This window comes from Pezoporus wallicus, unplaced genomic scaffold, assembly GCF_028554395.1.
Source record: "Pezoporus wallicus isolate ANWC-B61680 ecotype Strahan unplaced genomic scaffold, APGP_CSIRO_Pwel_v1 contig_8542, whole genome shotgun sequence".
NCBI classification, from domain to species: Eukaryota; Metazoa; Chordata; class Aves; order Psittaciformes; family Psittacidae; genus Pezoporus; species Pezoporus wallicus.
Window position 1 is genome coordinate 3,189,852 of NW_026640148.1, and position 12,912 is coordinate 3,202,763.

The window sequence follows — 12,912 nt, forward strand, 5'->3', positions numbered from 1 at the left end:
AACTCTGAACCCTGCAAAACAGGGGCACGGTGGTGCACAAACAGTCCAAAAGTGGCAACTGAGCTTTGGAGAAAGGAAAGGATTTGGCTGTTTGAGGTTCTTGGGAGTTTTGTTTGTTTGTTTGCTTCACTATCTCCAGCCAAACAACATCTTTTGAAAACGGAACATTTCTGAACGGTTTGTCACCGAGTTGCCTTATTTAGGTCTGAACTGAAAGAATCCATCCAGTTATCCAACAGGTCACCTATGAAGAAAACCCAAACACCCAAAAAAGACAGAAACCCCAAATTTTCTCATGGGGGAAGCTAGCAACAAAAATGAAAAGAAAACCCCAATTCACCACATAGAGACCCAAACTGTGCTTTTTAAAAACAAATCTGCGAATTATGCCAGACAGCAAGTCAGTGGCAAACTAACCACAGAGCTCTGTGCACACTCATACGCCTATTCTGAGGTACATGATGATGCAAAATCCAGTTTATTCTTTGTTTATATTCATTCTATAGTCCCAATTATAGCATAAGTTATTAGCACGTTAAGTTTGCTGTGAATGTTCTTCAGTTATATGCCAACATTATAAGACAAATAATTTACTCCAGGATAATATTAGCACACTTTCTTTAGTTGGATGGTTGCTGTTTCCATCACTCTGCTGATTAGCCCTGATGAGCAAGAGTGAAGAAAACCACCGTATCCTCTGGGATTCAGCCTGCTGTTGGAAGCGCACCTTCCAAATGGACAGACCCAATTCACCCAGCGCACAAAACCTTACAGACAAATGGACAGTAATGCTCCTCTTCAGGTATGCACTAAACCAGCTGTGAAATCGATGCTGCCAGCTCATCAGGAACCGCTTCAGTCTGTAACAAGCCTAACAGGTCCACCCAACAGGTACCTTCTTGCTTTAACTGGAGGTTTGCTCTTGTGTGAGCCAGTCTGATTTCTTGGTTCTGGGAACAGGGGTTCATAATGGGCATGAAAATACAACTCCGGTTTCTCTTGAAGGCAGTTTGTTGTTTTTCTCTCCTACCAAAACACATGTCCGATATTATCTATATGTAAAAAATTAATTGGCTGCTTGGATAAATGAGAACATGCATGTTGCTACTCCTAGAACAGTATGGCAACAATCCTTTTTTCCATCTACATTTGCAACACTATCTCCCAGCTTATATATTTATGCAGCCCCAATGACCAACATATCTATGGTGTGGTTTTACTGAAAGAGATAGAAATGACATAATACACAATGGAATACAAAAGGTGCTATCTCACATTCACTCAAGAAGCCTTTGAAATATACAGGAGCTTTCTATAACCGAAGGTTGATCAAGGAATGAGAATTAAAGTACTTAGATTCCACGGAAACTGTTCTTAGTTTTGCCAGGTCAGCTCTCTTCTGTCCCATAGAGCGCTGCTGTGCCATCACCACAGGGCATCGCCACGTTCCCACTGAAAGCAACTGCAGAGTTTTCCTAAGGGTTCAACAAATAACATAGATTTCAGCGGCAGCCAAGGACATGCAGACGGCTGAGTCTGCACCTTCCAGATCGTGTGGGAGGCCTGTCCTCTAATTCACTGTGTGGGACCCTTCTCAGGATAAGATCTGAACAGAACACTGCCAGCGTGTCTCCCACACAGGAGGGTTCGTCCTGAATCCTCAGGCAAAAATCTCTCCTCACTCCCACTGTCACATATTGCGCTGTGCAGTGCTGGTCTGAGTGGTTTTGCCTCTGTCATTCACAAAGGTGACATCTCCCCCTGTTTAAACTGAAAGATGCTTCAGCTCTACATCCACAGAGCATGTCAGGAGTTTCTGGGAGGAAAGCTGCAAGCAAAGTGGGGCATTATGCTAAGAGTCTTGTATGGGTATTAGACAAACAGCTGTCTTCAGCTACTGCAGGACCTGGCCACTGGCAGGAAATGGTTCTGCGAGTGATGCTTGGACAGATTTCAGGAGGTGAAGCAAGGCAGGCTCATTACCGGTTCTCACCTTTCAATCTGAGACCAGCTGGGAAGGGTCAGAGCTGCTGCTGATAGACCAGACATATGGGATTAATTTAAGTGTCTGGCAAATACCTTCACCAAAATATGCTGAAAAGTCTGCTGTTGAGAGTAGCTCAGCAGTACGAGTTCGTTATCTCACTTGATCCACAAAGCTCTCCCCCACTACAGGCATTGCTGCAGCATAGAGCTAAGCAAAACCTGTAACATTGATGTGAGCAGCAAGACGCACACCCCAGGACCCAGCCTGCTGGGGCTCCTACTGCTGTTGGTGTGCCCTTGTAGTGCTGCAGGCATGGAGCAGGATGCTCTGATCCCCTGGCTGGCAAACCACACCAACTTCATCTGCACCTTGTAAATACTGCAGTAAAGGGGCAGCACCACGGGCTGCTTCAGCAGTTGCATGGGGATATAAGTTTATGCAGTGCCATCACAGCCGGTATCGTGGAACTGCCACCACACTGGAAAGATCTCTCAGGGTGCCAGCTATAGATCACAAGATGCAAGCATACCCCAGTGGTTCTCTCTGCTTTAGCTTATTTTTAAATTCTCATCATAGAACCCATTTCACAGGAACTTTCTCCAGTGTGTTTATGACCCAAATCCCATGGTTTAAATTCTGCATTTTCAGACTCGAATCACAAGTTAAAAATAAACTAATGGCATAAACCCCACACCTTCCCTCTCTGAGACACACTCTCACACACATACTTCTCATGTGAAAGCAAAGCAGTGCTTCAGAAGGCTCAATGGCAAGTGCAGTGCTTGAGGCACCCTGCTTGTTACTGAAATGCCAGAGCGGAATCAGACCGTACGTGGGAAAACGAAAACAAACAGTGCTGTTGCCAGTACTGCCACTGAGGAAGAGCGAGCTGCAGGGGCGAGCTGGGTTTACATTTATAAATCCAATGCTGGGAACAGGTGAAGACGCCCATGGCAGGCAGCTGGAACTAGATGAGCTTCAAGGTCCCTTCGAACACAAACCAGTCTGTGATTGATTGATTCTATGATTTGGAGAGGAGAGGATGGAAAACAGTGCTCCTTCAGTTTCATGCAGTTCGTACTTCATCACACTGATGCAGCCACGGTTATGAAGATATTTAGAGTGGCCTGTCTCTCCCTCTGTGCCTCCTAAAAAAGCCCGTATAGCGGTTAGGTTCTTATTTACAAATCAGTCCTGGTGCTGGACGCATTCCCAGAGCAGCATCCCGAAGATCCAGGGAATTCGGTACTTCTATAACATGGGCAAATCAGGCAGTGTCCACCCACGGTTTGACACCCGGAGGCAGAGGGCTCTCCCGCCCGTGGCGGCCTGCCGTGCTGACGACCGCAGAGCCGGGACCGGCCGCCCGCCCCACCGAGCGCCCCGAGGCCCGGGGCCGGAGCCGCCGGGCAGCAGGCGGCGCTGTCGCCCTGCGGCTAGTTGGCCGGTGCGCGGCCCGGAAGCGGAAGGGGCGGGCGGCGGCGGCGCGTGGCGCTGTGTGTGCTGTCGGCGGGGCCGGCTGGGTGGTGGGAGCGTCCGGTCAGACCCGCTCCGGTCCGGTCCTTCGGTCCCTCGGCCCCTCGGCGCGGGGACATGGCGGAGGCGGCCGGCCATGCGGGATCGCCTGGTCCCGGTGTAGCCCCGGCTGGGGAGGGCGCGGAGCTGGCTGCCGTTATCGGCGCCACCGTGCCCACCGGGTTCGAGCTGATGGCGGCCGAGGAGGTGCAGGAGAAGCTGGGCTCGACCTCCCGCATCAGCAGGGACCGCGGGAAGATCTACTTCGAGGTCCCGGCACAGGGCCTGCCGCAGGTCCGCTCCCTCCCGCTGCCGGGGCCGCGGCTGGTACCGGGGCGGTTGTGCCGCGCTCGCCGCTGTGGCTGTGGGCAGCGGCAGGGCCCGGCCCACGCTGAGCCGGGCACCCCGCTCCCGAGGTGGAGTGGGAGAGCGCGGTCCCTGAACTGGGGCCGTAAGGTTCCCGGCTAACGGCAGCAAGCGCAGCCCCCTCCGCAGGCCTGGTCGGTAACGTGCGCCGCGGTTTCTCGTTTCTTCCAGGTCCATCGCCTAAGGTCAGTGGATAACTTGTTTGTTGTTGTTCAGGAGTTCAAAGACTATCAATTTAAAGAAACCAAGGTGAGTTACTCCTCATCCCTCAACTGTTTCTGGGGTTTGTAGTGTTTTGTTTTTTTTTAACGTAGCACTAGTTACAGAAAGTATTGTGTTTTATGAGCAAGTTGGGGGGTTATTTATGGTATTATCCTGATTCCTCGTTGCTGATCTGTCAAACAGAAGCATGGTCATGTTGTCTACCATCATTTCTTCAGTTAAATATGTTGTATGGACAAAATCTGGGATGAAAGCTAATGCCATGCTTGTAGGTCACACAGACACAAGACAGTGAAGTATCACTTCAGTCATTTTAGTGTTAGGTGTTTATTCGACAAGACAGTTATGAAATACGAGTTCTGTGTCATTCAGTGTCGTTATGCCGTAAGCACAAAAAGCCATAAGCTTTTCTTAAATACGGGCATATGGTTAAGAAACTAGTTTGAGAGGCTTTTTGGAAAATGATAGCTTTTGAAGGGATAGAATGACTATAAATCACAATTTTTTTTTGTCTGTTAAAGGAGGATGCTCTGAAGGATTTGGAAGATTTGGTTAAAAAGCTGCCCTGGAATGATCCATTGAAAGTCTGGGAGCTGAACAACAGCTTAAAAAAGAAAAAGACAAAACGCAAAAAACACAATCCACAGAGTACTGTGAGGAAAGAGAAGCTGAATAGTGACGGAGAAGACAAAGAAGTGGATCAAAAAGACAGCAAGGAAGAGGAGGACTATGCCCAAGACACTGCAGGTGTGGAACCTGCTGATGGTCAGGATACAGAAAAGACACCAGAAGTGGCATCTCAAAATGAGGAAAAAGAGGAGGAGGGTAACAATGAACAATCAGATGCTAAAGATGAATTGCAGGCAGGTGCTGGGACTGAAACCAAGGCTGATGACAGCAGGACGAGTGATGGAGAGGCGAAGGTGTTGAAGTTCCGTGTGACCTGCAATAGAGCAGGAGACAAGCACAGTTTTACCTCAAACGAGGCTGCGAGAGACTTCGGTGGAGCTGTGCAGGAGCACTTCCAGTGGAAAGCTGACATGACTAACTTTGATGTGGAGGTACAGTGTTGTGCCTTGGAAATACCTGCATTTTTTTTTTTGTAAAAACTCTTAGTTCTGATGCATACAGATCTCCAGATGACTCTGGAACTGAAAATTGAAATGCTGAAGTCATGGCCTCCTCAGAGGCACTTATTTTATGGGCACATTGTGTGTGTCCTGACATCCCACCAGTTGCCTTAGCCATCCATCATAGTGATCCCTTTTGTTGGCCCAGTGTGCTCCCCCACATGTCCCCTTCTCTGGGTCCCTCTTTTGCTCTGCAAATGCTGTTGTCTTCTTGAGTCAGCTAACATCACCCAAGTTGGTGCCCAAAACCTTTCCCCTCTCCCTCAATTGCAGCAAAAGCTCGAGTACCGAGTATTGCTTCCTCCTCTATCACTTGGTCTTACTCATATTTAAATACAACATAAGTGCTTTCTGCTTTACTTTCACCCTCAATGGATCTTTCCTTAATCTGCTGTTTTGTATGTAAGTTAGCAGAAGATACACTACCTGGAAGCTGTAGTTTATGGGTGAGGGGGCAGAAACTGTTAAACTGTCCAGTATCTACTCCTTTTCATAGGGAAGGCAGAAGTTAGGTGAGGACTGGTCCACTGTTTTTGAGGGTCAGAAACCCCAATTTTTTCTTGCATGTATGTGAAGAGGTGGCCTGCTGCCCTACAGCAAGCTTTTCACCTTCCAGATTAATACAATGGAGGGGACTAGAAATGTGATTTAATTGCTGCTTTGTAGATGCTTCACTGTGATTTGCAGAACCCAGCTTCTCCCCGTACTTATAAAACACAACTTTCAAAAAATCAGCATTGTGGTTATAGCAGTTTCTGAACTCTTGTGTAAAAGGTTCTGTGTGAATGAGCAAATGTGTGAATGCTCTCCAGAATGTTGTCCGTTGTTGCCATAAAACGGTGCATTGCTTTTCTTCAAGGAGTGCTCTTTTATGTGTAGTTCATGTTTTTTAAATTGCCACTTTTGAGTCTCATATTTACCAGTAGTACTGTGGATAACTTCTCTTTACTCCTGAAATATAGCTCAAGCTTTTTTCTCTAGGTTCTTCTGAATATTCACAATAATGAAGTAGTTGTGGGTATTGCATTAACAGAAGAGAGTCTTCACAGACGAAATATTACACATTTTGGACCCACAACTCTGCGTTCAACTCTCGCTTATGGCATGCTTAGGTCAGTGCAATTGCATAGTGTTGTAGTATTCTCAGTTAACAAGTCATTTTGTTTTGGAAATTAGATCCTTTGTCCACCCACCCCTTCTTCAAAAGCCTTTTCTGTTAATTCTTAAGAAAGAAAGAAAATAAGCATAGTTGCTGAAGCAGTGTGCTTTGTAATTGACAGCGGATGTCAATTGTTTGCTGTGTTAGCCAACAAAATTATGTATCACATGCTTGAAAGTATTTCCCTGTACTGCTATTTATAAAATGCTAATTAATGAATGGGGGGTTGGGGAGAATCACATAGGAGGTTTTTTTGTTCTAATCAGAGTGATTGAAATAGTTCCATTTTCCTTTCTTACAGAAATTCATGGTTTTAAGAGTTCTCACCACATCTTTTCTTCTGCTCCTTAGGCTCTGTGATCCACAGCCAACGGACATCATAATTGATCCTATGTGTGGTACAGGTGCAATACCAATAGAGGTGATTCCTCCTTTATTTTATAACTTACAAAACATGACAGTATCTGCAGCTGAATGATATGTAAGTTCCCTTGTTAATAACTGAGCAGTGAACTAATGAAGTGTCTCGGCAGCTTTCAAACAGGTGCACTTTTTGTAAGGGATGTTTTTTTGCTTCCCAAACCTGTAGCAGGAAGAAACTAAGTCTGAAAGTACATTAAAATTTTAAGGTTCATAATACCTGTAACAGATACAGGATTTTAAAATCACTGTATTCTGTCATGTTTGAGTGATTCTTCTGTTTGTTTTGTTTTGTTTTAAATTCATCAGTTTAAATTCATCAGCTAGTGTTGCTTGTTGTCAATATTTCCCCCCAGGGAGCTACAGAATGGCCTAGCTGCTACCACATCGCTGGTGATAACAACCCTCAAGCTGTAAAGAGAGCAGCAAACAACATCTGTTCTTTACTAAAGAAAAATGAGAATAAAGAAAGGTGAGAAGTGCAAAGAGAGAAGTGATTTTCTTTTCCTGTAATATTGTGTGCAGAGAAATCCATTTTGCATTCATGCATTTGACTGTCTTGTTTGTATTTTCACATTTGTTCTTTTTGACCACATTATAGACCTCCTTAATCTAAAAATACTCTCTGTAAACCATGTCTGAGATAACCATCTTTGCACTTGCAGCAATACTTCCCCAGGCGTACCCTTAGACATCATCCAGTGGGATATTTGCAATCTCCCTTTGCGGACTGGATCTGTGGACATCATTGTGTCAGACATGCCATTTGGAAAGAGGTGAGGTGTTGCTGGTAAAGGTGCTGTGCTGAGGTGCTGCTGCTGCATATGCCATCCTGTCCACTATTCTCCCTACTTAGTTACTTAGCTAATTGAGAAGTATTATACACTTTATATTAAAAATTGAGGTTGAAATTAATAGTAAACATAGTCCTGAATGAGCTAATCCGTGTGTGAAAGACCAACAACACTTAACTGTTCTTCAGTGATCACAAAGGGCATCTTAATTTATGTTGCAGAATTGGGTCCAAGAAGAAGAACTGGGATCTGTATCCAGCCTGCTTGACGGAGATGGGCCGGATCTGCACACCAGGGACAGGGAGGGCTGTGCTGCTTACACAGGACAAGAAATGCTTTGCCAAGGTATGTTCTGTGAAATAAAATCAAACCTGCTTACAGTTGGAAATATATTGAGGAAAAATTGAAAGCTGTCTTTATGACAGAAGGTGATCTATTTTTAGAGCAATAATTAGTAACATTTAAACACAGTTTTGGACCTGAGCAGCCATTTGACATTTTGTTCAGATACAATTTAGAATAATAAAAAATAATTTAAAGCAAATTTGTGCTTGTCTGGAAGCCACCACTACTCTTTGGCTGTGTGTTTTGCCGTGTAGGCCTTGTCACGACTGGGCCACATCTGGCGCAGAGCTCAGACTTTATGGGTGAACGTCGGGGGCCTTCACGCTTCAGTGTACCTCCTGAAACGCACCTGGGAAAGAGCAGAAGAAAAACGATCGTTCTGGTAACCTGCACAGAAGGGACACCTCCAGAACTTGTTGAATTGCAGTTTGGTAAAGCAGACATCCAAGAGCGTACACCTGTCATTTCCTAAATAAAAACCCAACGACCTGTGTAGAATTGTGTAACACAAATACTAAACCAGGGATCAACTTCAGAGCTACTGCCTGTACTATGTTCTGAAATGTTGTTATTTAAATCACCTCTTTACTCCCCACCACCCCAAAGTGGTGAAAGTTTGTAGTGGAATTAGTAATGCTTTCCTTTGCCTGAGTCTTCTCCACCATGTTCCAGTGTAGTTTTCAGTTCAATGTTTATTTCCTCTGCTTACAGTAGAAAACATGTTGAGGCAGCTCTGGAGGTAATGGTTAATTTATTTCCCAAACTGTGGAAATTGTATATGTATCTGAAAGTGACTAACAAGACTACTCAGACTGCCGCCTTGAAGGGCTTAGCAATAGTGTCTCTTGAATGTAGGATTTTTCCAGATTGAAGTTTTATAGTTTATACAGTTGCCCAAATGTACACTAAGATAATAAACCACTGTCTGTTTCATTACGGTCTGATAAGCAGATGCCAATTAGCAAACAGGATGCCGATGCTACTGTTTTTCATGCCTGTTACCTCAACTTAGTGCAAGCTATTAGAAAACATCTCATCCATCTTTTAATGTACCACTGCCGTGGGTGAGGGGACACACACACACAGCCTTAGCTAACTAACTATAGTTACTACTGGAGAATGAAACGTTTAGCAGTTCTGTTAGCAAGTTAGTGTTTTCAGTGTCTGCTGTAGGCACATCCACGTGGCATTATGTTTAAATTTGAAGTGATTTAAGTGCCACAGTACTTACCAAAATCTTACCCGTTGAATAACTTGACGTTGCAAACATTTTTTCCTCCTGTAAATGTACTGCGATTTCCCAAGCCTCTTCCTTGGCTCGGAACATGAGTTTGCCATTGAAAACTGTTCACGCTCATTGTGTTTACGGATGAATTAACAACTATTAAAGTTTTTCAGGTTTTCCATAGGAGGCATTGTCTTTACTGTGTTCTTTTATGCTCCGTATCCGGAGCCCTTTGTTACTACATCGTTGTGTGTGATAAAGCGATGACAACGGTGATGCGGGTGTCCGAGTGCCGCTAACCGGCATGAGCGCGCTCCCCTTCGCAGCGGCCGGGAGCGCGCATGCGCCAGGGGGGCGGGCCCGCCCCCCTGGCGCATGCGCGCTCCCGGCCGTCGCGAAGGGGAGCGGGTGCGGTGATGGCGCCGCCGGTGCCGGGCGTCGGGCCGTGCTTGCGCTCCGTTAACACCCGTGAGCTCTCCGAAGTCGTCTTCAACAACCGTAGCCCTCGCTCCGTCCTCCCGGTGTGGGTGGATTTCGACGGCAAGCCCCGTCACTACCCGGTCCTGCAGCCGCGCACCGGGCGGGTCATGCACAGCTACCGGGGTGCGTGCGGCGGGACGGGATGGGGCCTGATTGAGGACGGGCGGTACTCGGGGGGGCGGTGGAAGGGCTCCACCGGGCTTCCCCTTGGGTGCTTGGGGTCAGATACAGCAGCTGCGGCTGCCCGGGGAGCAGGGCCTGCGCTCCGCCACTGGGCCTCTCGGTTCGGCTCCGGAGGGCGCAACCGTGCTTGTCTTCCCCTTCTCCCTCCTCGGTGACACCCAGTCACGCAGGTGGCCAGGGCTGCAGTGATTGCCTGTAAGCAGGGAGCCCAGCTGGAGAGCGTTTTGATTCAGTAGCTCCTCAAACCACTCATTAAAAAGCACTATAAGGCTGGTGTTTTCCTTTCCTCCCAGGTCATCTCTGGCTGTTTCGGGATGCAGGGACAAACGATGGGCTCCTTGTCAACCAGCAGGAGCTGTTCATAGCAGCTCCCAATGTGAACAAAGCAGACATCACGCTGCCAGGTAAGTGAAGAGGGAGCATGCATGCTATGGGGATGGGTGGGCTAAGAATTTGGTCTCTTTGGGCATCATCAGGGTCTAGTGAGAAATGGGATCCTCATATAAGGTCTGCTTCAAATATAAAGAGAGAGAGAGGATTTCTTGACAGAGCTGTGGTGTTAACAGGGCTGTTTGCAGTTTTAAAGAGGTCTGTGATGGGTTTTGTACTGTGCCTTGCCACAGGAAACAAGTTCTTCACACTTGGGGTAGCGTGCCATGTTCTGGGGTCATGTACTTGGGGAAGTACTGTCTGTGTTAGAGTCAGCAGCTAACAAGCACCCTTGTGATGAGGCTATGTGTATGTCTGTATTTAACTACAGTGTTCACCCTGAAAGAACGGTGTCTTCAGGTTGTTCGCAGTCTGGTCAAACCAGTGGACTACAGGAAACTGGACATTGTTCGGTCGTTATACGAAGAGCTGGAAGATCATCCTGATGTTAAGAAGGATCTTCAGCGGCTTTCTCTGGAGAGAAGTGAAATACTGAGGAATGGAGTTCTGGAATAATATGATTACTCCGGACCATTCATATAGCAAACCACAGAGTTTAAGCAGGGAGCATGCCACCAAACATGCTAAGATCTGTTGTCTGTATTTTATGTTCTGAGACATGAGCTCAGTTAACTTGATAAGTCTGCTCCCAAAGACTAAACAGTGCATAGAAGCACACCAGGATCATGATGGTTTGTTATGCGTGTTGCAAACCAGCAACTCTGGAGGAGGAAGCTCAGAAGTTTTATTTGGACTGCATCAGAACGCCGCACAGGGATGTAAGATCAGGTCATCTGTTTGGAGCATACAGATTAGCTTTCATTGTATTAGACAGTAAATTACGCTAAAGATTAATTTAATTCAGACTCTAATGATTGTAAGTGGCAGACCCACACCATTTTCATTTGAATAATTTGCATTCAATGGAATTTCACTCTCACACTTGGCCTGGATTTGCCTGTGACCAACCAAGCGTGGGGGGTGTTTGTGTACATGAGAGTTTCAGACACCCCTTCTTGGGACCTGACATGAAACATCAAAACATCATGCTGGTGGAAAGATGACACGTGTAAATGCTTGGGGGTTTTCCTGCCTTTTGGCTTTACATGTGTAAGCCCACTCAGGCTGACGCGTTTTTACACAGATTGTACCTTGGATGCCTTATTTATCCTTCATGCTTGGATCTGAAGGTCATCAACCCAGTCAGCCATGTAGACATAGTTCTGGGGTCCTAGTTCAGGGGCACTTCTCTCCTCTGTAGAGCTTCCCGTTACAGGTTGTGCTTATAGACAGTAGATGCTTTGATCCTGCCTTTTCCCGTGGCAGTGCAGTAGTCCAGTAGTTGGGAGGCCTTTTCAGGGGAGCAGGGACCACTTGAGCTGCTGGTGTCTCCTAAGGAACAGATAGCAAATTGCATCAGCTCAGATGGGCCTGTTGCTAGATCTGTCTCACAGATCCATGCTTTATGCTTTATTGCAGGCTAGATAAGCAGGGAAAACATTTGCTTACCAATGTTCTCTTCCCTCATGCCTCAATTAGGATGTGTATTTGTGTGAACATGCACGTCATTCCAAGCAGTGTAGTTTTTTTACAGATATGTGAATTGTCCACCAAGTAACAGATGCAGTGCTGTTCACTGTTAGAAGCAGAGTGGTAGAAGATTATAGCAGGTTATTTCTGTGACACGTTTCTTTCCAGTTACACATTCTAAGAAACAGCTGTGAAACTGAAGACTGTCGACATGTTCTGTAAGTATGAAATGTCTCCCCTTTTTGTAGACTTGTTTTTTCTTACATATTTGAAGTGTATGAATTGATCTTTGTCGTAAAAATGTAAATCCATGCTGTTTGATTCTTTCACACAGCCTCACAGTGTTTGTGTCTTTATTCTTGTATTCCTGTGATACTCCTGAAAGTCATTATAGCTAATCAGTGACAGATACTCCTGGACTGAGTTTACAAACTGTGCAGCCTCCTGTAGCTGTGAGACTGAGTGGTGGCTAAAACTAAAAACATAGCACAGCTTCAGCCCGTGCTTGCGCACAAATGTAGCTACACAACAATTTGTGCATTCGCCACCTTTTGCAGATCTGCCTGTGCAGGCACTGGGAGCAGACAGCAGGATGTCACCCGGCTCCTGGAAGACCTTGGGTGCTCCTGCAGTTGGGGTCCTGCAGGTTCAAGAAAGGAGTTTCTCTCCTGATGTCCTTGTGATACTCTGTGTTATGGTTACTGCGACAGCACGGCCAAACTGGTGCAGAAAACTGGTTGCACAACTCTAGTTTTACCGCAGTAGGTATTAGGTTTTACAGATCTGTACATATCACAAACCTTCTGTGTGTTCCTGATTTATGTGGGGTCTATGATCTCCTGTGTTGCTTCGTTTAATAATTTAAGTTTATTTCATTAGTCTGTGACTTCCTCCAGTACAGAGCCAGTCAGTGATGCTTTTCTAGTACAATGTTTGGCTGCTTTTGGATCAGATTCCTTGGATTTCTGCATGTTGGCAGACAGAAAAGCATACTTACATATCTGTGACTTGCCAAAAACATATAAACTGCCTCCTGATCTCATTGATCATAGGAGTATCCTGTCTTTGCTGAACTTTACATTTAGTTAAATCATTTCCTTAATGTATAGCAAGAGGCAATCCATGCT

General features: G+C 46.0%; 2 protein-coding genes across 2 annotated transcripts; both read left to right on the plus strand.

Moving 5' to 3' along the window:
- The first annotated feature begins 3,563 nt into the window (after positions 1-3,563).
- On the plus strand, positions 3,564-8,909 carry THUMPD3 (THUMP domain containing 3). Its single transcript, XM_057417696.1, has 9 exons — positions 3,564-3,796; positions 4,040-4,117; positions 4,612-5,151; positions 6,202-6,332; positions 6,731-6,800; positions 7,156-7,271; positions 7,465-7,575; positions 7,815-7,938; positions 8,193-8,909. Exons 1-9 carry the CDS (start codon positions 3,581-3,583, stop codon positions 8,322-8,324), a joined length of 1,518 nt encoding a protein of 505 aa, XP_057273679.1. The 5' UTR covers positions 3,564-3,580; the 3' UTR covers positions 8,325-8,909.
- Positions 8,910-9,561: 652 nt separating this feature from the next.
- On the plus strand, positions 9,562-11,115 carry VHL (von Hippel-Lindau tumor suppressor). Its single transcript, XM_057417697.1, has 3 exons — positions 9,562-9,766; positions 10,120-10,230; positions 10,587-11,115. Exons 1-3 carry the CDS (start codon positions 9,580-9,582, stop codon positions 10,769-10,771), a joined length of 483 nt encoding a protein of 160 aa, XP_057273680.1. The 5' UTR covers positions 9,562-9,579; the 3' UTR covers positions 10,772-11,115.
- The last annotated feature ends 1,797 nt before the right edge of the window (positions 11,116-12,912 follow it).

Coding starts and splice junctions, on each gene's coding strand:
- THUMPD3 (XM_057417696.1), top strand. CDS start 3,581: ATGGCGGAGGCGGCCGGCCATGCGGGATCGCCTGGTCCCGGTGTAGCC. Junction 6,801..7,155: donor CAGGTGCAATACCAATAGAG/GTGATTCCTCCT, acceptor ATTTCCCCCCAG/GGAGCTACAGAATGGCCTAG. Junction 7,272..7,464: donor AAAAATGAGAATAAAGAAAG/GTGAGAAGTGCA, acceptor TTGCACTTGCAG/CAATACTTCCCCAGGCGTAC.
- VHL (XM_057417697.1), top strand. CDS start 9,580: ATGGCGCCGCCGGTGCCGGGCGTCGGGCCGTGCTTGCGCTCCGTTAAC. Junction 9,767..10,119: donor GGTCATGCACAGCTACCGGG/GTGCGTGCGGCG, acceptor CTTTCCTCCCAG/GTCATCTCTGGCTGTTTCGG. Junction 10,231..10,586: donor AGCAGACATCACGCTGCCAG/GTAAGTGAAGAG, acceptor ATTTAACTACAG/TGTTCACCCTGAAAGAACGG.